Raw genomic sequence first — 26558 nt, 5'->3', positions numbered from 1 at the left:
GATCTTTTGAATGTAAACAATTCTCAATACTAGCTATTTTTGTACTCTATGCAAATTGTATTAATATAAACAAAGGGCAAAATGATAAATTCTTTCAATGTATTAATGGTTTTTTAATCACCGTGTAAAGTTGGAAGTGCCCATCTAATATGAGACGGAGGTAATATTTTTGAGCCATTTTCAATTGGTTAGGAGTATTCTTGGCCCTTTTCCCTTGTTATTGTATTGTAATTAAACCAAACGATTGAATATATGTTTAACACATTGTTTGGTTATTACCCATTGTATTGTATTATATTGTTAGTTTAAATACAATGTTTGTTTTGATCATTATTTAAATTATATTGTATCGTATCGTTTTAAATTCATTGTTAGGTAACAGTAAAAAGACTCATTTTATGTGATGATCAATCTAGTGTGATTGCGTTGCTAACTTAACATTTTCTTCTAATTTTATTTTTATTTATTATTTAATAATTATATTTTATTATTTATCCTACCTTTCATAGTAGTTTCATCCCGTACTCTATAGTTTTTTATAAGTTTATCATTTAAATTATGTATATATGACATTACGCAACGATAAAAAAGATACAACATATTCAAACATAATATTTATTAAAATAATATAATATGATACGATACAACGCAATATAATGGAAAAATAGTCAAATGCCCCTCCAACCTATTCGTCAATTTTCAACTACGCAGTTACTTTACAGGGATCCTATTATCCCCCTGAACTATTTAATAGTAGAATTAATTCCATCTTAAATGCCGATATGGCATAGAGAGTGTATTTTGCTCTCTTAAATAGAGTGAGAAGCAACAATAACAGTACAAAATATTTTTATATTATATATTTCATTGATTATGTATTTTCTTTTCTTTTTTCTTTAATTATCTCCATTTTTTTATTTTTTCTGCCTATACTTCCTCCGTCACTATCACACCGGAACCACCATCTTCTCCAACAAAATTCACCCAATTAATTCTTCCATCTTCCCCAACTCTCACAAACTTCGATTTATTTTTTGCTCACATCATTTCATTAATTCGATCCAAATGAAATCCTTTTTCGTGCATTAAATCAACAAAAACCAACCATCTTCTCCAACATTAACAAAATCTGATTCATTTTTGCTCACATCAATTTCATTAATCCGATTCAAATGATTTTTTTTTGTATACTGAATTGACAAAATCGAACAATTTATTAACCAAATCATTTATATAAAGCAACGAAAAATCTGAAAAAGTGAAGACAACAATAAAAAATTTATTGGGGTTTTGCAAATTTTTCAATGAAGTGATTCTTGATGGTTGTGTAAGTGAAGATTGAAGTATGATTTTTGATGGGTTTGAGCTTGAACTTTCATTCGATAAGTTCAGAATTTAGAGGTAAGAAGTGGAGGATTTGAAATCGAAAAATCAAAAAGCGCAAAAATAATGTAATGGTACAGAGAGTTTAGGAAGCCAACGAAAAGAGTTAATGTAGTGATTTTGAGGAAAATAATAGATTTGGAGATTTTGAGAAGAAAAAGTGAGTACCGTCATTGTTGTGAGAGGTTTTGCTATGAGAAGGAGTGTTGTCATGGTTGGGGAAGAAAAGACAACTGAATAAGGAGAAAATAATTAAAGATTAAATTAATCAATAAATATAACTGTTGGGCGCATGTATATCACCATCAAACACATATCTGGTTATGACTTTTTAGGGTGAAATTATTCCACTTTTAAATAGTTTAGGGGATAATAGAACCCCATAAAATATAAATATATAATTGAAAATTAACGAATAAATTAAAAAAGCATTTGGCTATTTTCTCCAATATAATATAATAAAATATGAAACAATGAATAACAATCGTCCGAACAAGTATAACAAAAAAAAAAAAAAAAAAAAAGCCGGAAACGCCAAACTATATAATGCTTCTTCCTTCCCCCAAAACCCTGTAATTTCCCTAAACCCACAAGAAGGGCAGTTGCTTTTCTCCCGTTTCTCAAATGGCGGTCGACAAGAACAAGTTGGACGAAGAAGCGTTAAGTCTACGCTTCTACAGAATTGTTCTAAGCTGGGACTATCTTCGTCTCCTCAAAGAATCCGATGTAATTTCACTATCTTTTTTTTTTTTTGCAATTTTCTCTTTTGTATATGTTGGTGTTAATATCTTATTTCAATTTATTTAGCGGAAGAATAAGGGTAAAGGGGATGATGACAATGCTCTTGTTCTGAAAAAAGCCAAGAACTCGTACAAAGATGTTCAAGATTATCTTGCAACATTCGAACCTCTTTTATTTGAAGAAGTCAAAGCTCAAATCGTACAAGGGAAAAAAGATGATGAAGAAGAGGGTACTTGTTCTTGTTCTTGTTAGCTACCTATTTAACCCCACATTGTTAATATATTTGAGATTTTACCAAGAGAAAAAGAAAAACTCACTTTAAGTGATCGTTCCCCCAAGATTTTTCGTGTTTTCCCCACCCCCTTAGTTTTTTTTTCCATTTCAGTGAAGAATTATATATCTTTTGTTATGTTTTCAAGTTGAGTTTGGGTTAGGATAAGTCAAATTAAGACAAAGTTGATGTGCCCAATTAAGAGGAAGTTGATGTGTATGTGGATTTCTATGATATAGAAGCATACTAAAAGACAACGACACCTCAAACTTAAACCAAGTCCAGATTGACAAGAACTATCCCTTGAAAAATTCGAAGATTTTGAATAATTTGCCATTAATATTGGAATGAAAGGGTCCAAATTTCATATAGGTGACCCCAACTAACTTGGGATTGAAGCACATTAGTAGTTTTTCTCGTTGTTCATTGTTTGGGCAGCCTTACAGAGGCTTTAGTAGATCAAAGGAAGGATGACCCTGTCCTGTCCACTTGTTGACCATTGAACTTATGCATATGTTATTGGATTTTCATTTTTGCAATTACTACAACTAAATGAACTTAAGAACAACTAATACTATTACGATTACTCTTTTTGTCTTTAAAACTTGAGAGCGAATAATATTTTCACAATTTATCACCGAAATTGTAATTTCATCTACATAACTCGAAGCTTATATTGGTGTATCTTCAAGTTTCATTTTATCATTTTATTTGGTTGACTCTGTATTCATGTACTCAGCATATTTGTTCTCGGGTATTGTAGAGACACTTTGGATGAAGGCAGTAACTGTAGGGTGCAGTGAGGTTGACGGATTTCACTTTCCAATGATTTCATGCAGTGATGCTGAATCAATATCACAGAATGATCTGTTGTTACTTTCAAATAAGGAGGTACCCTATTTCTGTGAACTGTCTTTATGCTTTTCAGTTGTTTACTTTTTATTTAGTCCAGAATAGGTGTTAAAAAAATTGTGTCCCCACGCCATCTTACTTAATTTGAATACAAGCATTATAATGTGATCACTGTACGTCATTGTTTTCTTTCTGAGGCCTCTTGATAGTCCGAAATTAAATTTTTCCTTCAATATCTGGGTGCTTGTGGCGAAATATTTGCAGTTTGGAGACGGTAAGAGACTCCCAACTGCGTATGCGTTTGCGTTGGTTGAGGATCGGAGACCAGACAAAATGAGACTTCGGATGCACCTTAGTGGAGAGGTCAAACAATTGAATACACAGGAGACTGAAGCTTGCTCGAGGCTTTTGAGCATGCGTCCTCTTGTTACAGAAAATGCGAAGCTTTTGCATGTTCTTAAGGTACCCCGACGTAACTTATAAATTCTTGTCAAATTTAGGTCTTCCAATATATTTGATTTCTTTGTGATTCTACCTTACGCCTTCTTACATGTGGTAAACATGTAACACTTGGGCTGAGTTTATTATACTTTCTGGATGAAACTCCACTTTGAAAAACGAGATGTTGAGTCTGTCTATATCAAACTTATAAATTGAGCTAAACCAAACTTTAAAGGTTATTGATGGAAATAATGCTATGCCTGATTTTGGTTCTTCATGTACGAAAACTGTGTTAAGTTGCAGTAGAGATGCTCTATGTTTCTTAAGGTGAACGTAATTATTTATGTTAGTGAAATCTTGGTAAGTCAGTCATGGTGGAGATGTATCAATTCCCCAGCATGTTCCAAGCAAGCAGCAGATTCATATGATTTGCAGCGAACTTTGCTGAGACAGGCTAATTTATTCGTCTGCTTCAGTGTTAATATTACTGAGTGAACAAAAAGTTCAGTTCCTATATAGTCAAATTGGTACTGCATTTAAAGATGAAAATAAAGTATCATATACTCTTGTGAAGTGATTTTCCTTTTTGACATACGTGCTTCAATTTGCAGATATGCAGTTTATCAACTATAGCCCGCGAATATGTTGCTCTACGGTCAGTGAGCTCCCTCCCATTCAAGGATTTGATACTATCAGCAGCTGATAGCAATCATTCTACAGAAGATCATGCCTGGAAAATATCTAGACCTTTGAAGGAATTTCTTGAAAGCAATCACAACAAGTCTCAGCTTGATGCTATTAATGTGAGTTTCTAAAACAAATTTATCATTATATGCAGTAAGCACCTTTCTAATGTATTAAATTTTACATAAGAGCGCGCACACACACACATGTATATTTCAATGGATATATGCCGTCTATACCAGCTCAGTGCTTCTGTCCCCCCTCATGACCTATTAGTAGTTCTTATGTCATGTAAAACTTAGCATACATTGTTCTCATTCAACATTTCTCTTTGCAGGCAGGGCTTTCACGGAAAACTTTTGTGTTAATACAGGTTTGACTTATCCATTTATTCTCTAGGTTATATAGACAAAACATGCCTTCTCTTATGCTCTTTCAAATGTACTATTTTTGTGATTTATGTACGTATGTATCTTGAAAAGCCATGATGAATGGAGCTTCTCAGTGCTCAATTGTGTGTTTTTGTTTATTCCATGAAGAATACAGTCTGATTCCTTTAATTTATCGAAGTTACCGCAAAAAGAGATTAGTGTATAAATTTTGGAAAGGCAGTGGTTGATATTCAAGTTAATCTAGTCTCCTTGATGCTTCTAACCAAGAAGTTGGAACTTTAATAGAGTTAGGTATTTAACAAAGTTCATTACTTTAGGGTCCACCAGGGACTGGAAAAACACAAACCATCCTTGGGATTCTCAGTGCCATTTTGCATGCAACTCCTGCTAGAGTACATTCCAACAGGTATGCTGCTTAGTTTTTCTTAGTTACTGCAGATGAATTCATATTAGAATAGAACTCTGGTTGTTGCTATGGCATATTGCCTTTGCCGGAAAACATTAAGGGCTCACCTTTATTCTGTTTATCTGTATATAATACAAAATTTTTTCCTAATGGAAAGGATAACACATTCTCTTTATCTACTGAATTTGTGCAGGGTGAAGTTGAGCAGTGTAAAACGTGGACCAGAATTATCCATGACAGACAAGTATGTCTACAGAACACACATGAACTCCTGTTGATATTTATGAATACAGGCTGATTGATATACTTATCAAAAAAATGTGTTGATGTATCTATGTTATTTACCACCCATACATACGTGTATATGCTGCCTTTTAAACTCTACATGATGAAAGGATTAAGTGGAAAATCTGGAGATAAAATCTTCACTAACTCTATAATACTCAAGCATATTGAAATGACAGTGTAAAAACCATTGTGTGCATCATTTTGTTTTCCATGTTGTGCCACCATATCTAGAAGCAAGATCCTTTGACTGTGGAGATGAAGCTAATTATATATACACTTGTTAACTGATTATTGTGAAGATCCAACATCTCCTTTCTTTCTGGATGGATGGAAAACCGGGGTGGAAGATGGTGTATTCTTTTGGATTTTATTGGCTGAGTGATCTATACAGTTTATGGGTGTATTTTGTTGGCTGTTGACAACTTGTCTCCCCTATTTTACCAACAATGCTTCTTCAAGATACATGCATAGTCTGTATAGGTTCGAAGTCAGAATTGTGTGAAGGATTCCTTTCCAGATCTCTTGAAGACCTTGCATCTTTTGAGTATCTCATAGGGTAAAATGTTTGAACTTGCAGATACAAACACTGGGGACAAGCATCTCCATGGTTAGCTGGGATTAATCCTCTAGACCAAGAAATGCCAATAGATGGGGATGATGGATTTTTCCCTACATCTGGCAATGACTTGGTATGTTTGATGTTGTCCATCATAATGATATGAGAAATTTAAATTTGCACCGTCTTACTCTAAACTGTATTTTTAGAAACCAGAAGTAGTTAATTCCAGTCGAAAGTATCGTGTTCGTGTCCTAGTTTGTGCTCCGTCAAATTCTGCGCTCGACGAGATTGTATTGCGCATTATAAACACTGGTACGCTCTTTGTTATGTATGGATTTCTTCTCACACAAGTTGTGGTGATTTTGCTATGCTGTGTATGAATATCATTACGTGATTGTTCAATTTACAAAATTATAGGACACTTTTCTGCTCCTTTTGAGCTTTTACAATGTGAAATTTCCATTATTCTGAAAATTGCATGAAGAACTGATCTGTTCACTGTTGTTATATCAGTGACTTTGAAGCTTTTAGTATCTGTTTCACTTGTAAAATGAAATAGATATAACTTACAACAATGTGATAATAAAGTTGATGAGTGCTATGAGAAATGTTGGTATACTTAAATTTGCTTAACCAGCCTTACATTACTGGTTACCCAAGGGAATGCAGTCATCAGTAAACCTGTAGGAACTCTTTACCTTGAGCTGTATCACCCAAATGCAATGTTATTCAAGGTAAAGAATAGAAGTCAAATTTATCTTTTGGTCATCTTCTCTTAAATTGGAACTCAGAGAAAATATAGCGACTTTCTATCCTGTGATGGCAATATCACCAGCCATAGTTTTTTCAGGTAAAAAATTAGATGTGAAATTTATGTTCTGGTTCCTTTTCATAAATAAAGATATGTGATGGGTGCTAGAACTGTAGGCCAACCAGCATGCAAATATTGGCAGCGGAAGCATAGGCTTTTAGACAGAAGATTTGAGCGAAGTGCACGGCAGATCATTCCTGTAGTAGTGTAATATACAGTAGTTTGAGTTCTTGGAGGTTGTTTCAAGGCCATCAGAATATAACGTAGAAGAAGCTTGCGCTTTAAGGTAGTAGGCTTAAATGTGGGAAAACCTGAAAGAGAATCTACAGCTTTTCTAAGGTTCAGAGTTGCAACAAAGTGAAGAAATTGCAGCCTGTCGAAGCAAACACTTGAGCATTAGAGAATCATCACAAGGGCTTGGAAGATATCAGCAACACAAACAAAACCCTCTGTAGTATCAATTATTGTCTAAAAAGCATAGCCTATGATCTTGCATGATTGGAAGATTCACAAAAAGAAATTCTATTCCTATGATGGTTTTTATTCCAACTTTAAAGGTGACTTTGAAAAGATAACATGATTTTTTAATTGGGAGCTATGATATGAACTATAGCAAAGAAATGAGATGCTCTGCCTCTTCTGAATTGATTTTACTTCTGCATGTATTTATCACCCCTTGAAAAATAAAGATTCTACTTATGCATGCATTTGTTTCTTTAGCCTATGTAATCAGCAGTAAAGATCTATGCCCACATTTTATCGTCTTATGAAAGAAAATCACAAACAGCCTTGTGCTCGGAGATATGGAATGTCTTCTGCTGCAAAATTGCATTTATGATTATCACTTTCAGGTCCTTATAAAAAGGATTATCAATTTCAGGTATCCGGGATGAAAATGACCGTGCATACAGTCCTAAAATAGTACGAATTGGTCTTAAGGCTCATCATTCTGTGCAGGCAGTCTCCATGGATTACCTAGTCTGTACCTTGCACTTGTCTCTCATATTTCTAGAGATTCCAGTGCCAATTGCAGATGTTCACCTGGTAGGCTTATGTATATGTAGGTGGAACAAAGGCTGTCCGGCATGGACTCACAAATTGGTGATAGGCAGAAGCAAGGAGGGCCTGTGAAAGATAAAGACAGCATTCGTGCTTCTATTCTGGATGAGGCTGTAATTGTATGCCAGTTGGACCTCTTTCTATAACCAACAGAAGTCCACTCAATGTCAGTTGGACCTTCTTTCTATAACTACCTAAAGCCAGTCAATGACTAACCTATGATGTGCAGGTGTTCTCCACTCTTAGCTTCAGTGCTTCCCCTGTTTTCACTAAATTGAATCGTGGTTTTGACGTTGTTATAATAGATGAAGCTGCTCAAGCTGTAAGTTACTGCGTCTTACTGTGTCCTCTATAACCTAGGATAGAATGTAATGATTATCCTTATAAAAAGAAAATCTAATGACTATTACATGCCAATATATGGTAATATCAGCTGAACAACACAGTCCTTATTGTTTTTGCTGTCATTGTCATTTGTTTTTCCTCTTCATTGGGTACAGCTAGTAATGCTTTGTATATTCATTTACTTTACCTTTTTTGCATTTTAAAGTTTGTTTCCCACACCCGTGATATCTTCCAAGCCCCTTCCTTCCTTGAGATCCTGAAATATAGTCTATTTTAGTAAACTTAATAGAAATGATGAAACTGACTTCAGGGTTATGTTTGACCTTTTTCCCTAAAAAAAAAATAAAACCCATTAGAAGTGTCATAGCGCACAAGCAAAATATTAGTACCAAATTGCAAATTATTGAAAAATAATCCTACAGTGTATGCAATTGGTCCTAATGTTATGGAGAACTCCATTGAGTCATACCTAACTTCATACAAATATGTTTAAATGGTCTGGAATGAAAAAAGTGCAGTTCATGTTAAATGAGGAATTTGCTTTTCTGGTCCTGATCTTATGGAAAATGCATTAACAGTTTAGGAATCTTAGATAATTTAAACGGAAGTTGCTCAAGTGGTCATACTCTATGTAGTGGAAATATTGCACTTGCTAAGGGAAAAGATAGGGATGTACGGTTCTGCTTTAGGGGGAAAATGTGGTTAAAACCATTCTTACTGGCTTTGACCATATCAAAGGCACTTTTACAGGGAGGTACTGCAGTCAGTAAAATGCCAGGTTTGTGAAAAGTAGGGAGGTGCTACACTTCTATTCATACTACAGGGGGAGGTGAACTGCAGAGTGCCTAAACGATATGGGGTTAAAGGCCTTTTTTCCCCCAATGAGTTCCAGTCAAATAGGAACACAATGACCATTGCAAAATTCCCTTTCTGGACTGTACCAAACTATGACAGACCTGTAATATCGCTAATTCGTATGCCACTAATAAGTTTCCAAATTTCAACAACATACCCTGTGCAATCCCACTGTGGGGTATGAGAAGTTTCAAAATTTCAAATTTCCTTATCAAAAAAATAAATAAATTCAACATACCTAGTGTAATAATATACCACCACCACCACCAACATACCTAGTGTAATCCCACGAGTGTGGTTTGGGGAGGGTAGAGTGTACGCATAGTCCTTACCCCCTACCTTAGGAGGTAGATAGGTTGTTTCTGATAGACCCTCCTCTCAAGGAAAAGCAATTCAAACCAGATCGTAAAGGAAATGATGAAGTGGAGAAGCCATGACAAAATACTATAGGGAGCATGGCAAAGCAGTCTGAAAAAAGGAGCAGTAACTACAACAAAATACTATGAAATCGAAGTACAAGAAACAACAAGAGTAAGACTAATATCCCTTAACATACTAATATGTAAGTCAAACTAACGCTTGAAACTCCTTGATAATCATGTTCCTGACTATACGTGTAAGTTATGAAATATCTTCTGTTAATACTATTTGTTGAGCTGCCTTGTACTGTTGTATGTGAACTAACTGGATTTGCTGACCAGATTTATTGAGCTTCTAGATTTTTCTCATAATGGCTTGTGTGGAGCAACCCTTAACGTCATTATTAAACAGGTGGAGCCATCGACACTTCTCCCGTTGTCCAATGGATGCAAACAAGTATTCCTGGTATGGATGTTGATGCAAATATGCATGTTGTTTCCTCAATTGTTTATTAATTGTATAGTATTCCTTGAGTTGGGTGATTTGGGCATACTTCCCGTGGTGATGACTGTTATTTTCATCTGGCATTAAAAGTAACTCCATGGATTTGACATGAATGATATTAGTCTCTCCGCCTTTATATTGACTTCTCCTTTGTGAGATTTCCAACATATTGTCTACTTTTTGTGTCATGATAGCTAAGAACTCATATTTCCTATATTTTATCCTTCATTTATTTAAAGAGTGAACCTTATCTCTCCACCCTACTAAAAAAAATCAACAGTATTTGAACATGTTCACTTGTTGGGTGAGTGAAACTGTAAAAAAAAAAACAAAAAAAAAACAAGAAATGGTTAGTCTATAGAAGATAAAATATTTTAACTGTTGCCCTAGACATTAGAGAAGTACTTACTATGTGTGTTCCAAACTTTTAAGTTCTATTATACATTAGTAACTATTTTTGTTTATCAAAAAACAACTATTTGCGTGCCAAAGTTCCCTTGCTACATATGAGCACTTCTGATTCAATGATACTGATCTGTGTTTTCAGTATCATTTTAAAACACATTATTCCTTTTCTATGCTGAAGAGAATTTTGAAAGCAGTATTATTCCTTTTCTCCTTTGATATGAAACTGAATTTCAGGAAACATTTTAAACTTTCTTTTTTATTTTATCTTTCCCATTTTTTACAGGTCGGTGATCCAGTCCAACTACCAGCCACTGTGATCTCACCTATTGCTGGAAAATTTGGGTAAAGCAACTGCATGTACTTACTGTAAATAAAAGATCATGAAACTGAAGTATTTTTGCCTCTTATCACTTTCGAGAAACAAGTGCACAGGCTCTTGTAACTTTCTGCTGCCATCTTGTGTAAAGAAGTGATGTTTTAAAGGACCATAAAAAAAAATTCATTCAGCTCCTTTGACTCTCCAGGCTTACCTATCCCACCAGGGATCCCCATCCTTTGACCTGCCAATCTCCTCTGTTCCACATCTCACACCCTCACCAACTCTGCTCCAGTTCTTCCATTCGTTTCCTGCTTGGTTTCCTATTTCTAACTGTTTTTTCTTTTAATCATTACAAACTTTCTTCAAGAAATAAATATGATTTTACTATAAAACTTGTTTATCATGTTTAGGTCTAGAATCTCTGTATGACAAATATAATATCTAAAGTGTGTTTAGAAATGAAAATGGAAATAGCTTTGTTTTCATTTTTCGAGAAAAAGTCCAACTGTTCCAAGTTACCAGAAAAGTCCTTGGAAATCCTAATTCCTGTTTCTCTAATTTCATTTTCCTCCTTCGGTGTGGAATTGACAGATATTGCGTCAGCTTATTTGAGAGACTTCAGAGGGCGGGATATCCAGTACAGATGCTGAAGACTCAATATCGCATGCATCCAGAGGTTTGCGAGTATTGTCTTTTATGGCATTATGAACTGGCACATTTTATGCAACTGCTGAGACATCAATCCCATATAATCAACGTCCAGACATGTTTCCAAAAGCTCTAGAAACTTTTAGGTCTTCGTTCCAATTACTAACAGCAAAATAATACTGTTGTCATTGTCCTATGCCCATTTTACTAGAAAATGGTTTTAGAGACTTGGTTTCTAATAGAATAACATTCAACAGGGATGCTGATTTTGTTTACTGTTTGCATTGTGCTTGCATCATACCCTGAAGCATTGGGAATGTAGAGCTTTGACTGATGACTCAAAGAAGATCAAATGTTTTACCTATGAATCGTGCATCCTTATTGCTTTTCATCTGGGAGAAAATAATATTTGAAAATGACAGAAAGTGAGGCTTGAGAAATTGAAGATAGATGGTAGATGCAGAGTCCTTGCACAATTTGGAACAGACAACAAAGAAAAGAAAATATAATTGTAACTTCAAATGCAATGTTGAGTTCAATAGGCCCATGGCAGGAAGTTCAATATGTCTCTATTTTGGGAATATATTAATGTAGTTGTATCAAATTACAGATAAGGAACTTCCCTTCCAGAGAATTTTACGAGGAGGCTCTTGAAGATGGACCTGATGTTGAAGAGCAGACAAAGCGCTCTTGGCACGAATACCGTTGCTTTGGACCTTTTTGCTTTTTTGACATTCACGACGGGAAGGAGTCCCAGCCATCTGGAAGTGGTTCTTGGCAAAATGTTGATGAGGTTGAATTTGTGCTTGCAATGTATCACAAACTGGTCTCCAGATATCCAGAGCTTAAATCAAGTTCCCGGCTAGCTATTATATCACCATATAGGCATCAAGTCAAACTTTTGCGTCAAAAATTCCGAGAAACCTTTGGAGTGGAGTCTGACAAAGTAGTTGATATCAACACTGTTGATGGTTTCCAGGTAGTCTTTTGATCTCTTCTGACAGATGTCCTGTATCATTTAGCACTTGATTTTGCTAAATGAGATTCAGGCTTTTGGTTCTGTGAAGGCCATCATACTTGACGGTTTGATTCACTTTCTTCTCTGTATTTGGTAGAGAGAAAATAATTTCACTTTGTTACAGGGACGTGAAAAAGACGTTGCAATATTTTCATGTGTTCGAGCAAGCAAAGATAAAGGAATTGGTTTTGTTGCTGATTATCGGCGAATGAATGTTGGCATAACCAGAGCACGGTCTTCTGTCCTGGTATTCATTTAGCAAACTTAAATGATAATTTTCTAGTGCCCAATCCTACCCTTCGTAAGACAGTTAATGTTCTGTAAACAATGTTCTTCATTTTGATTTTAGGTTGTTGGTTCTGCATCCACGTTAAGAAGAGATGCACGTTGGCAAAATTTAGTTGAGAGCGCGGAGAAGAGAAATGCGCTCTACAAGGTAAAAACTCAAGACATAATTATATTAGTATTCCATGGTGAGATATATCTTGGCATGGCACTGAAAAACGAGGGATGAGGTAAAGAAAGAGGATACCCAGTTCCTTAGGAGCAAAAAAAGAAAAAGAATTGTGTTGGCCTTGTGTAGTGAACTAGGAAAAAAAATCACCTTATTCTTGTGCTGTCTGTTTTTCTTTTGTTCCTTTATTACACTCCAAAACAGATTTTGCTTAATGGTACACATTTTAAGTTTCGTTTCCCTTTATGGAACTCCTCCAACTTTGCACGTAGTTTATCGAGTTTCCAATTTTGCAATGTTCCTATTGTACCTCAGCTACATCCTTGATTTCTGTGATCCAATCAACATTTATTTGTTTATTTGGCTTCCCTTTTAGGTCTCCAAGCCCTACGCTGAATTCTTCAGTCAGGAGAATCTCAAATTAATGGAAGTGGAAGCTGTCCATGACAAACCTGAGGCTCCTCCAGAAGATATGGACATTGAAGTGCCCGTTGTTGCTGAAGCCCCACCGGAAGAACATGATTGGGGGGGTTATGCTGGAGGAGAAGGGGGCTACGATGAGGACTAGGTTCGTCTACAATTCTTTCTGCCATCATTTTTTGACCAATATGAGCTCCCCTTACAAGATTGTTCCCAAAGTCTCGATTCATATGTATACTAGAACATAATTTATAGGTATCATGACGTCGTCCAAATTATTGTAGTGTAGAGACTCAATTTCAATTGATTATTAGTAGCTTGGAACAACTTGATATAAGATTGTTGTAAGGCTAATCTTATAAATGATTACTTGTACTTGGTGTTCAAAAGGATTGGCATAATGGTAAAATCAAATTACCATCCACTTTTCAATCAATCAGATGTGATTCATTCTCACACTTGTTGGATTGGTCATATGAATTTTTATATCCATTTCACTATATTTGGGGTGTCTTTTTATTTCAATGTTGAATAGTTTATAGGAGTATCTTTTAAGATATAATAGAACTTTTTAAACCTAGAAGTTCTGTGATGATGAATTGTTGGTTTTGAAAGAGTACTCCTACATTTGTGCAAAAAGAACGACAAGATTCTTTTTTGGTTTGGTGCCTGCATTGGAGCTCCAACTAAATTCGGACGCTCATTATAAGGTGCACCATTTGGGGGTGGTGCTCCCAATAGGATTTTCTCCATATTCAGATTCAAATTTGAAACCTTTGATTAAAGGTGGAGCAATTTCAAAACTGTACTACAATATATATTGGTAGAATGAATGACAAATTTCAATCATACATATTTTAAAAATAACTATTTTGAATTTCCGATGTACTTTGAAAATGTAATTCCACGTTGTAAGTTTACAACAGCCACCTACCCAATGGAATCTCATAAAATGAAATTTGAGAGAAAATTGTTCTCAATATATCCTCAACTCAAGGAACCACATTGTATGTTTAGTTCTTAAGAAGAAAAAAATAGTCATACTATTTAATTAAAAATACTCTTACAGATTCCGAAGAAGTTTCTCATGCTTACTTTAGAAAAAATATTGGAAGAGGCTTGCAATCAAATTAGAAATTTCTAATTAGTTCATGCACACAACTTGCAAATAGCAAAAGCTTTTATAACTTCTTTTCTTCTATAAAGCTGAAAATAAATTTATTTTCTACATCAATCTTAAGCAAAAATAAAAACCCACTGACTTTTAGAATAGCAAAAATAAAAATTCTAATTAGTTTTTAGAATTTCTTCTCTTCTATAAATATTAATTTTAACTTTTACACAAAAATGGATATAAGTTGCAAAAGGAAAAAAAAAAGAAGCAAAGAATTGAAATGGGGACAGAGAGATAAAGGGCAAAATAAGAAGGAAATCAAGTCTGACACGTTAAGTCTGAAAGCCCACTGACGTCTTTTCATTAATAGTAGTTACATAATTATTTATTTGATGCCCATTTTATCTTTAATAATTTTATTTTATTATTTACTATATTTTTTTCTAGTAATTTTATTTCGTACCTTATAATTTGGTGTAGGTTTATCACTTATATTATGAATATGTGACACTATATAATAAAAAATAATGATACAATCTATACGATACACACGATGTGTTACATTATGAAATACTCTCTCAATTTTAAAAAGAATATTTTTTTTCTTTTTAACTTGTTTCAAAAAGAATGACTCATTTTTTTTTGATAAAATTTTAATTTTTTACGTGACATATTTAAGATCACAAAATTTAAAAATATTCTCATACATTTAATATAACTTTAATTTAAAATTATAAAATAAAATAAAAAATTTATTTTTTAAAATTTCGTGTTAAGTTAAATTATATTATTTTTTTGAACGACGGAGTAACACGGAACAAACCATCCGAACAAATGAATTGATCCGATTCCCGAGAAGTTTCTACTTGTCGGATAGTGCCAAGAATATTGCTTTCGGAAAAGACAAACGAATCTACTAGAAAATGGTTTCAGGGAGAATTATGGCATTTCCTTTTTATTTTTTGTCTTGCTGTGTAGTGGGTAAATTTCCTTTTGTATAACAATCGCAATTAGACAAATTTAATATGATTAAATGAGTATTTAATCAAATCCAAATGTCATTTTTCAATATTTATTTAATTTTAAATACAATGAGCTCAATTAAAAAGACGTTAATAGGAAAAATTGCTTCCTAACCTTTTTTTTTTTAAGATATTATCTGTTACAAAATTCAACTCAGCCACCTTCACGGATCTGTTGTTACTACAGTTTGCTAATTTCTTCCCTTTTAAATCATATTGTTGAATTTGTAGATTCCTGCCGGCTGTAAATTTCTTCATTTATTGATTAAAAAGTCAAACTGATATGATATTTTTTTAATGGCCCCCCTATAACCCCTTTTTTTATACGGCTTAATTATGAGAAAATTTTAATTCTTTTTTTCTTCTAATCCTTTTTTCCTTTTGCAATGTTAACTTAACTTTTCAATACTTCCTATTTTCGTTCAAGGCGATTACTATAGTACCCCTAAAGTTTAAGAAACTTATTTTTCTTTTTAAGATTTTATTAAACTATACTTTTTGCCTCTCTATAAAATTTTAATAGGTCTATTTCTTTTTTTACTTTTATGTGTCGGTTTTATTGAAAATAATTTTTCTCCCTTTTAAAGTTATGAATAGATCTAGACTCCATTTATATAATTAATTTGAAGTTAAGATGGTTTTCTTATTTTTATTTTGAAAATTCACATCATCATTTAATAATAATATAATAATATTTGAAGAGTGTAAATTGTTTCCTAGGGCTAGGCTTATAGGAAGTGTACGGTAAAAAGGTAAATAAAATATTTGTCGGAGGTAAAAAGGTTCTTCCTTCTTGAAATGGGGAATTGGCTTGAAGGAAAAGTTAACTATTCAATCCGTCCACACTATTTTTTTCTTAATACGTACTTAAAAAAAAATGTTATCTCAGAAATAATTTCATTATAAAATCTTTTTTTTATTTTTAATAAAATAATTTATAACTATATATATATATTTAATGATTATTTTAAATCTTAAAGTTTAATTTTTTTAAATATAGTGTAAAATTAAATAGTGTCAAATAAAATAGTACAAATGGAGCAAGAAAAAATATTTGTTGGTGTGTGCTATAGTAACTCGAGAAAATGTTATAAATGGTCCTTGAACTAGTGGAGTAGGTCTAAAATAGTCCATTAATTATACATTTATCGAATTTAGTTTTTTAATTATTCAAAAAGTTATCAAGTTTAGTTTCTTAACTATACACTTAGGGGTCATTTGATTTGAATACAAGTTATGATGCAATTAGTTATGCCGTAATAAGTTATAATGAGATTAGTTATGATGGGATAAGTTGTGATAAGATTATTTCTTATTGAATGTTTGGTTTGTTGCAATCAAAATAATGTGTATTATATAAATTTTAAGAATAAATTATTTGTGTTACAAAAATACCCTTTATGAATGTGAAAAGTGATGTATAAAAAAGGTTTAAAGAGATATTTTTGTTATTTACCTACTTTATCTAGTTATCTCGGGATTACTATACCACCCAAGAGAAGAGATTACTTATCTCGGTATTAATTATTAATTCCGGGATGAGTTATCTTGAACTTGCCAACCAAACGACAAATTGAATGGCACTATAATTTTATTTCGGAACTATTTGATGTTATCCTTCACACTATATGACCCTTTACCATTTTTAGTCTCTTAATTATACACATATCAATTTTAATCCTTTAAGTATTCAAACACTCATCGGGTTTGATAACTATTCAAAAAGTTATCAACTTTTTTTTAGATTTTTTTAAAATTTGAATTAAATCGATTTTATTATTTTATTTTACGTAGATAAATTTGAGTAATAATATTAAATCTCTTATTTTTTTTTGTATGAAAAATAAAACAAACAATTCACGCTAAAAAAGGAAACATAATGTTTAAATTATTAGCAATAATAATATGCTTTAGTTTATCCTCCATTGAATAAAATTAGGACTTATATCTTCTTTCCTTATTAATTTTTTTAAATTGTTGAGGTGAGAGTTCTTTTCATAAAAATAAAAGGAAGAGAGAAACAATTAAAAAAATAGATTAAAAGTTTAATTTCATGGAGGCATGAGGATTAAATCTAAATTATTTGTATAAAAAACGGATAGATGCCAAGTCTAATAAAATTTTGAATATTTAGTGAAGGTATTATTTTTGTCTACTCCAAAAGTTCTTGGACCATTTATAGCGTTTTCTCATAATAAGTCCAACTGCACAAACCACTTTAGTGTTTTCTCTTTTCCACTCACTTTAACACATTCAAAATTACCAGTCTCTCTATTCTACACGCCTCTGGAGAAGACGAAGAAGAAGAAAAGATCCAAACTTTCTGAAATTATAAGCATCAAGAATCAGTTATTGTGTATTCTGAGGAAAATTTCTGCAAGAAAGAAAAGAAAAGGGAGAAACGAGATCCCTAAAAAGTCGGTTGTTATGGCGTCAAAGGTGATGCCGTCAGCATCAAGAACGCCCAATTCGGATCCTTCTCTACATCCCCAAAACCCAACTTCTTCTCTACATCACTCTCTTCCTTCTACAAACTTTGATTCTATGAACATGGACGAAATTCTCAACAACATCTACTCTGATTCCGACCCTTTTGCTTGCTCCGCCGCCCCTCCTACACCATTTGCCCCCGCCGCCGGTGGTGATGTGGGGAACACTAAGACTGTTGATGAGGTGTGGAGGGAAATTGTAGCAGGGGGAGGGAATAGGGAGCCGGAGATGACTCTGGAGGATTTTTTGACCAAAGCTGGGGCGGTTACAGAGGAAGATGTTAGAGTCCCGGTGATCGCTCCTCCTCCTCCTCCACCTCCAGCCACGGAGGCTCCGTCTTCCGGAGGGTTTGTGGTGGATAACATGATGGGTACTGGGAATTGTCAGTTTCCGGTGGCCATGCAGAATGGACCAGGGGTGTACGGTATGGAACCCCAACCCCACATGGGATTTGGAAATGGGGTTGTGGCAATTACAGGGAGTGGAAGTGGGAGTGGAAGAGGGAAGAGAAGGTCAACTGTGGAGGAGTTGCCGGCCGACAGGGCTACACAGCAGAAGCAGCGACGTATGATCAAGAACAGAGAGTCTGCTGCAAGGTCTAGAGAGCGAAAGCAGGTACCTTCATTTTAGTGCTAAATTTCTAATCATGTGGATGATCATAGCTATTGTTTGTTTTTTGGGGCTAAAATTAAGACATGCATGTATATGTTTACTGAAATTTCAGGCTTATACTGTGGAATTGGTGTCTTTGGTTACACAATTGGAGGAGGAAAATGCAAGGTTATTGAGAGAAGAGGTTAGTTTAAGTTCGCTTTCAAAGTGTGATTGAAGTGAATTTCAGTTTCACTGTTCTGTAGCCTTGCTATTCCCAATACCTTCATTTTGGCTTCTTGCTTTGGTTGAATCAGGGTACTTGTATTTCTAAGAACTGTAATGGGGCTTATTAGTAGTTCTGATTTATTGTACTTGGAGCTTCTAAAATTAAGTTTTGTGTAGGATAGTATGTTCCAAGAAATTTTTAAAAGAACCAATTTTTTTGGCCTAATGCAGGAGGAGAAGAATAAGGAGAGACTTAAGCAGGTATGAGTCACTCCTTTGCACTATAATATGCCACTTCACTAATGAAAATTTAGGATGAATTAGAAATGAAATCTTGGTGTATATTCTTATGTATTGCTCGATTAATTCTGAAATTTTTTGCTTGTTCTATTATCTAACAAATGAAGACATGCTTCTACTCTTACTGTTTCATGTTGCTTGCAGTAACCTTGGTATTATTTTCTGTTTCTCTGGATGAGCTGAGCTCTGTTATTTTCCACCTCTTATATAAATTTAAACTTGTTCATTTCTTGTGTATGACTTTCTTGTGGCGTTATTCCTTGTTGCTAGTCATTCTCTTGTACACATGGAAAGGAATTCTCCAACTCTTAGACAATCATTATAAATGCAATTCTTTATATTGCTACTATTGTTGCATTTGGCTCCAAAAAAGCAACCCAAAATTCAGAAGGTTCCAACAAATCACAGATTCTGGAAGGTTATGAAATTCATAACACGGCAAAACAAAGAACCAGGACCTTAAAGATGTAGTTGATCATGACTAAAATGCAGATCACAGTGGAAATATATACCAACACATGCGTCCAATTGACAAGTATTTGATTTTCTGCTTCATAAATCTATATCTTGATGGACAACTCCAAGAGTACTTGAATTGATGTCCAGATATTTGTACTTCAACTCCTGAATAATTGTCTTTGGAACTCCTCTCTTTTTTTCCTCCAAACCAGCTTTAGAACTCCTTTAAACTTGTTTTTTACCTTAAATTCTTGATCTATTTCCCTTTTTCAATTAGGAAATATTCTTTTGTGCAGACATAGCTATGTACGTAAATGGACCGTTCTTGTTGCAAACTTATGCATTCGTATATAAGGTGTATGTGTCAAAGGTGTAAGAAAGAATATAAAGAGGCATTGCAACGGAGAACTTCATTGAATCATCCCCCAACTCTAACTCAATGTGTTTGACTTCATTGATCAGCTCTTCCTCAATAAAGCATCAATCTTATGCTGTGTTAATGCTAGAGTAAGGGTCAGGGAGGTTAAAAAGTTTTTTCACTACAACTTTGCACTTTTGATAGTTAATTGCTACTTGCCTATGAGATTAAAGATATCAAACTCAGTGTTACTAATTCTGTGATCAGTAGGTTATTTTCTTCAGGTCCAAAGCTTTTCTCTCTTTCTTTTCACCTGTTTTTTAAAGAAAGCCTTGAATCTTCATAACTAAGATCAATGATCTTTGCTATTTTCGTTTTTCTTCTCCTTTTCTAAAACAATCCTTTTAATCTCTTAAACTAAGAACAAGGCACTCTTTTTTTCCCATTCTCTTTTTAAAGCAAACTATGTATTTTTTTTATGGAGATATGGGATTTGGTATGCAGGACCCATAAAAGAGAAGATGTTTTACATTTACAATCTATCGGATGCTTAGGTGATCCCACATGCAACCTGAATCTGTTTTTGACGTAATTCTTCCTGCACGAACCTGAATCTGATTCTGATAGTCATCCTAGTTTTGATCTTTGGCTTTGCGTTGTTCTTTTCTTGTTATTTCAATAAAACTTGTTACTGGAGACATCTCAAATTGTTCTTTTTCCCCTTAATTGAAAACTTTGAAGTAGTCATCCTTTTAATCAAATTAGGTATATAATGTGAGAAAAGGGAGAGAGAACGAGAAGAAACAAACATAGGATCTTGGGAGAAGACTGGAAGAGCTGGAGGATTCCAATGGAAGATAATGTTTCACAATATTGATCGTTTATTTTAGTTTTGTGGAGTAGTTACAGGGTTTTATGGGGAAAATGAAGTAGCGCGGTTTCAAAAGATACAAATTGCCCCCTATTTTATGTGGTAGTACATATCAAATTCTAAAGACCGGTATTACCTTTCTTAGCCTAGTTTTATAATGAGTTTTGTATGTGAACTTTATGTTTGCAGTCTGAATAAGATGTGTTGGGAGGTTTCTTTCAGTTGTTGGAATGTATCTGTTCACCGTTCAATACTCACTTTTCATATTATTTCTGTGCAGATCATGGAGAACCTGATACCAGTGGTAGAGAAGCAAAGACCACCAAGACTTCTGCGAAGAGTTCGATCTATGAGTTGGTAGGTTGTCTTCAAATCTCCTTAAATCATATGAAGTAATAATCAATATGGTGCTTCTGTTGAAGCTGCTGAGAACTGAGAGGAGGAAGAGGTTGTTCTGGTTACTTGAGGAATTTGAGACCGTACATAGTCTATAGTTTAACTTGTTAGATGAGGGAACTTCCAAACTGGGGTATGTAGTATTAGAGGCTTATAAGCTTTCTGTAGTAGAAGAGAATATACTGTAGTTTTAGCTTCCGCAAGCATATCATGCTGGTTGCAGGGAAGAGTGATGAACTTACTTGGTTCTCTGTTTATACTACTAACTCATGTTACAGTATTGTCTGTTTTTTACAATAAGAATTGTTCTTACTATTAATACAAGTATCTATATGCCAAGTCTTGAATTTGTGTATGGATTAGCCACAGTGAAATTGGTATCTAATCAAAGTAATGTATTAGTATTTTCCTATTTGATCAATGATGATTAAGTATAACGGATGGAGAATTACTGGATGTAAAAAAAGTATGGTGGGATCCATAACCAAAAATTGCATCATGTCTGACAAATGTCACATCAGATTTTTTTTTCCGGAAAATTCCAACCATAAGATTTAAAACCGAACGAATTGACTGTTAACATTACAATAATTTAATTTCAATCATCCTTATGCTCATATCCATCATTAATTTTGAATGTAAAACAAACATGCAAGACCAAAGTTCGTTACTTGTTTTGGCTTCATTGTACTTATAGTACGATAATATAAAAAGAATTCCAATAACAATACTATGTGTATTTCCACAGGTGGAGGGTGGGAAGGTAAGATATATGGAGATGGTATCTTTTTCCTTTGTGGAATCGGGAGACTGTTTTCAATAGCCCTTCGACTGTAAGAAAATATGACAATTAAAACAACAAACAACGATACACATGGGGAAATAGACAAGCGAATTACTATTAAATATATGACAATTAAAACAACAAACAACGATACACATGGGGAAATAGACAAGCGAATTACTATTAAATATAGAACGTGAGACACATAAATTGAAATAGGAGGAAGTTAGTTCTATAAACCTATACTAAAAATCATTTTAATCAATATTCCAATTCTCATGTGCCTTGCTACAGGCTGTTCTCACATGGAATTCTAACCCCCACTCTAGATAGCAAGTTAAAGAGGGACCAACAATAACTGCTCAAATTTAATGTGCAACCCATCTTATTGACAAATGGGATGACTGCATGATGCAGACATGTGAGGCTGACATAAAATAATTATTTATATCTAATAATCATAAAAAATTTGAACAAAAAAAATGATGAAGGAGAATAAAACAAAGGTATCAACTTCACATTAAATTGAGATAAGGTATATTTCATTATTTAAGTAACATGAAATACTCAGGAGTTGCTGTCCTAAATGTCCCAGATAAGAGGTAACTCAACCTGCAGATAGTGTAACATGACAAGAATGCCAAGTTACAGAGACAGTTGCTTAATTTATTCTAAACCAAAATATAGAATGGGAATTGCAGAAATGCATAAATCCAATAAACCAAGTGACTATATCAAGAACCCAGGAGGCCAAAAACATATATGAATATGACTGAATGCAGCAATTTTAACAAGGAACAACTGTGGATCAACTATATTCAAAGCGACAAAGGAAATCAACCACTATCGCACTGAATGATGCATGCTCAATTTATGCTTCAGCACAAGTATATCTATCACTTGATAGCTGCTGGAAAGAAATAGTGAAGAAATACACTAAGATGCGTAGAATAAGATAAAATCTTGCATTTGTCCCTGCAGTTCAAAGATGGTTGTCTTTTCATTTTGGGATTCAGTGCACCTGTAAACGTTCTAGTTACATTACTAACATTATGCATCTAAAAGACATTGAAATCTCTGCAAGGCCAAAATCACTGATAGACGATTTCTGCATATGGTAATTACCAAAAATATGACTTGCTTTTAATATAAACATCACATAAAGAGAACTGGGAAAATTGAAAAGGCATTATGAACTTAAAACTGCCAACTCTTATCACAAGCTCCTCAAATTTCAACATCATTGACAGTACAAGGATTGTTGGTATTCGTCAGTTAATATGCATGTCAACAAGGAGATATAATAAATCAATAGCTGCATTCAAGTAAAAGTATAATCATGACAAACACCATCTCCACCCCCCTCCCAGGAAAAGGAAAAAAATGAAAAAATTTAGAAACCATCACAATCCAGAACATGAAAACAGAAACTGGTTTACATAAGGTATAATAGTACATACAAACAGTTACCTGCTTAAACCATAGTTGCTAGATTTTTTCCCTTTTTTACTTCTTTAATACCAGCAAAACCAAAATAGGAATGTATATATGTTTTTTTTCATTTTGTTAGAACTTGAGGATGGCATATATTCTAAGGCTGATTTGCACTTCCCAGGAGTTCAAGACCCTCTGCCCGGCAACTCATAATTTTTCTGAATACTTCCTTTAAATGGCGTTCTAGTGGAGTAAGGTCAGTCTTAAGAACTCCACAGACTGCTGATAAATCTTCTCCAACCATTTCTATTTCTTCCATCAGATCGTTGGCCAATGGTAATTGAGCAGAGTCTATCAAGTCAGTCAAGAGATGGACACATGTTTCTAGCTTATATATTTCCTTCAACAATCCATTTGAATTGCGGCGCTCTGGCTTCTTAGCTTCATCCATTATCCTACCATGAAGCAACCAAAGGGCATTGCTCCATGAGAACTGCCTTGGGATAGAAAAATGAATTTGGAGGCTTCGATCTTGACAAGGGACCGCAGCAACAAGAACCCACAGTACAAACAGGAGAACAGAGTTCATTGTAAAGACAAGGTTTGCTATCCCATTTGTTGCAGCTATATCATGTCCACGGGGAGCAACCAAGTGGCTTGCAATTGATTGGAGCTGTTTAGATGCTGACCAAGATTGAGAGACGCTCCAAGATAGAGACCGTGAGTGCCCAGAAGGACGACGCTGGTGATCCTTATTCTTATTGTGGCGTCCAAAAGAACGGTTCCTCTGGGAAAGAACAGTTCCAGTTTCTTTCTCTTCTAGCATCACAAGAGCCAAATCCATCAGACTCTTTCTGGTCCGACGAAGCTGACCTTCGCCAATTATCTTTTCTCGGGAATCCAATGCAGAAATCACAATTTCTAAATGCTTCTGCCAGAGTCGAATCTTCCCAATCCCATCACGGGCAGCATTGCAAATATCAAGTGCTTTTATAGTTCTATCGAAGTAGTCAGACAAAAGCTTATCTTGAGGCGATTTCAAGAGAAGTTCCTTATTGTTGCACAATACGATCCTGAACTCTTCCTGACAACTGGTAAACACATCTAGTAACTTCTGAATCCATCCAATGGAAAGGAAATCATCAGCAGAAGCAACCGACAGTTCCTGAAATCGAGTGGCCACTAGTTTCTGAAATGCTTCCTGCTCAATCTCCTGAACATTAGAATCATGGTTCAATTCCAAGGAATGAACCTGTTCACTTCTAATACTCAGAATTGAACGACGGAATGAGGCAAATGGCATCGAAGAACCACGACTATCTGAAGAAGGCATTTTAACCCGATGAACAAAACCTCCGCAGAATCTTAAAAGCAACTCAGCTCAGAAATTTCATAGAAGGCATAAAATACCTTCAATCACTGCAATTGACATAAGCACCAAACAAGAAAAGTAAAATCAGTTAACAAAGGGAGAAAAAACATCATTTCTAGACCCCAATATAGAAATCCTACAAATTTCCAAAAGGAAACACAAACAGAAACAAGACTACACACCACAATTCAGCAAAGCTTATATATTAAAAGAAACCTTTTAAGGGTTTGGACGTTACAATTCTAAACCAAAACTAAAACCCACTTCAAATTCATAGAGGCAAATCAACATAAACCTCAAAAACATAGAATTTCAAACTCAAAAAACAAAACCCAATTCCCAAGAATTAGATCCAAATAAAAAGATTGTAACTTTGAGCAAATAAAAAGAAAGAATACCTGAGAAGAGCTAGTTGAGGAAGAAAGAGGAAGAAGAAGGGAACATATATTGAACCCTAGAGAAGGACATGGAGCCCCCGCCCTTTGCTGGTGACACAAAATATTGGGTTGCAAATCGAGACGTATTTAACAAGCAAATCAAATAAAGAATATGGTAAGCATCATTTCTTGATTTACGAACCAGAATGTTTTTCAGTTTTTTGCATTATGGTCTTCGAAATTTGAACTTATTCTCTTTCTCCCCCCGAAACTTTTCTATTTGTTCTTTTCTCTCCGATTACCTTTTTCTTATGGTGCTAAACGTATTTATACTTTATTCTCTTTTATATATACTCTTTGGTAATCATAACCCCATTTATCTCGAATACTTTCTCCGTCTTATTTCATTGTGATACTCCTTTTCTTTTTAGTTCGTTCAAAAAAAAAAGTCATTTTATTATAATTAGAAATAAATTAATTTTAAATTTTTTTTATTACGATCACACAAATACCTAATAATTATTTTAGATCATAAATTTTAAACTTTTTTTATATTTATCTTAAATATCGTGTCAAATCAAAAAGTGTCACATAAAATATAATAGAGAGAATACAATTGTTTGGTTCCTCCTTACATCATTTGGCATCTTTGTAATTTGATTACACGTGGAAAAATCATTAATAGCAAGTAAAATTATAAATATCTAAATCGATGAAAGATGTCAAAAAAATACTTGTTAAAATATTCATCAAGTGGATGTCTATTTCTTTTCTATTTTTTCTCTACCCATTATCTTTCTATCTTTCTAAATTAGCTATAAATAGCCAATGTATTTGCACAATTCTATATATACTGAATTCTCTTAAAATCTCTCTTTCTCTTACTATTTCTTTCTCTTTTATTCTTATTAATTTACTAAGTTTAGTTTCTTTTATAACACATTATCAGCACGAACCTCCATCACTTTAAGTTATTTTAAAAAGGTAAAAAAAAGGTGAAAATTTTATTTTCTAAAAATGTTGAATATCTCTAAACTTGAATTTGTTGCTCTTGATATATTTGGAAAAGGCTACACGTCATAGACACTAAATACCGAAATACACCTAGAATCGATGAGTCTGACAGACAGCATCAAAGATGAAAATATGACATCTAATCAAGACCATGCCAAAGCCATGATATTTCTCCGCCACCATCTTGACGAGGGATTAAAATTACAATACCTCACATTAAAAGACCCCCTTAAATATTCTGAATTACTTTCTCACCTTCTTATTGCTGAACGTCATAACGAACTGTTAATGAAAAATCATGATAATCGATCCGTTGATTCTTTTTCATTCCCTGAAGTGAATCAGACAAACGATAACCAACGAGAAAGAGGTCATGGCCCCAATCGTGGTCGTGGTCGAAGAAGAAATTATAATCATGATGCTCGGCTGGCACCGAAAAATGATCAGCAGTATAAAAAAAAGAGTGAAAAGCAACAACCTATGCCAAAGAAAAATTTAGAAAGCATATACCATAGATGTGGAGGTATGGG

General features: G+C 34.1%; 3 protein-coding genes across 4 annotated transcripts; 2 read left to right on the top strand and 1 right to left on the bottom strand.

The window, feature by feature from the left end:
- Positions 1-1936: 1936 nt before the first annotated feature.
- Positions 1937-13676, top strand: LOC129885805 (probable helicase MAGATAMA 3). Of its 2 annotated transcripts, XM_055960234.1 has the most exons (20): positions 1937-2109; positions 2191-2353; positions 3159-3286; positions 3512-3709; positions 4300-4491; positions 4710-4745; positions 5082-5170; positions 5364-5414; positions 6036-6147; positions 6224-6329; positions 7709-7806; positions 7893-8006; positions 8117-8209; positions 9859-9912; positions 10643-10701; positions 11270-11354; positions 11937-12305; positions 12469-12591; positions 12694-12780; positions 13175-13676. In XM_055960234.1, the coding sequence occupies exons 1-20, from the start codon at positions 2008-2010 to the stop codon at positions 13364-13366; spliced, it is 2451 nt and encodes an 816-aa protein (XP_055816209.1). In that variant the 5' UTR covers positions 1937-2007; the 3' UTR covers positions 13367-13676. The 2 variants fall into 2 exon arrangements, with proteins under 2 accessions (XP_055816209.1, XP_055816210.1); XM_055960235.1 differs by lacking the exon at positions 2191-2353 and having other exon boundaries at positions 2022-2109.
- A 3860-nt stretch (positions 13677-17536) lies between these two features.
- LOC129885804 (bZIP transcription factor 12-like) lies at positions 17537-21402 on the top strand. The gene is made up of 4 exons (XM_055960233.1): positions 17537-18459; positions 18569-18640; positions 18895-18924; positions 20932-21402. Exons 1-4 carry the CDS (start codon positions 17782-17784, stop codon positions 21010-21012), a joined length of 861 nt encoding a protein of 286 aa, XP_055816208.1. The 5' UTR covers positions 17537-17781; the 3' UTR covers positions 21013-21402.
- A 1730-nt stretch (positions 21403-23132) lies between these two features.
- Positions 23133-25174, bottom strand: LOC129885803 (protein ROH1-like). The gene is made up of 2 exons (XM_055960232.1): positions 25036-25174; positions 23133-24684 (listed from the first exon to the last, which is right to left on the bottom strand). The coding sequence occupies exon 2, from the start codon at positions 24596-24598 to the stop codon at positions 23423-23425; it is 1176 nt and encodes a 391-aa protein (XP_055816207.1). The 5' UTR covers positions 24599-24684; positions 25036-25174; the 3' UTR covers positions 23133-23422.
- Positions 25175-26558: the final 1384 nt, after the last annotated feature.

The sequence above is a fragment of the Solanum dulcamara genome, chromosome 4 (assembly GCF_947179165.1).
Source record: "Solanum dulcamara chromosome 4, daSolDulc1.2, whole genome shotgun sequence".
Lineage (NCBI taxonomy): Eukaryota > Viridiplantae > Streptophyta > Magnoliopsida > Solanales > Solanaceae > Solanum > Solanum dulcamara.
This window is presented reverse-complemented; position numbering and strand designations above follow the sequence as displayed.

Coding starts and splice junctions, on each gene's coding strand:
- LOC129885803 (XM_055960232.1), bottom strand. CDS start 24,598: ATGCCTTCTTCAGATAGTCGTGGTTCTTCGATGCCATTTGCCTCATTC.
- LOC129885804 (XM_055960233.1), top strand. CDS start 17,782: ATGGCGTCAAAGGTGATGCCGTCAGCATCAAGAACGCCCAATTCGGAT. Junction 18,460..18,568: donor GGTCTAGAGAGCGAAAGCAG/GTACCTTCATTT, acceptor CTGAAATTTCAG/GCTTATACTGTGGAATTGGT. Junction 18,925..20,931: donor ATAAGGAGAGACTTAAGCAG/GTATGAGTCACT, acceptor ATTTCTGTGCAG/ATCATGGAGAACCTGATACC.
- LOC129885805 (XM_055960234.1), top strand. CDS start 2,008: ATGGCGGTCGACAAGAACAAGTTGGACGAAGAAGCGTTAAGTCTACGC. Junction 2,110..2,190: donor GTCTCCTCAAAGAATCCGAT/GTAATTTCACTA, acceptor CAATTTATTTAG/CGGAAGAATAAGGGTAAAGG. Junction 11,355..11,936: donor AATATCGCATGCATCCAGAG/GTTTGCGAGTAT, acceptor ATCAAATTACAG/ATAAGGAACTTCCCTTCCAG.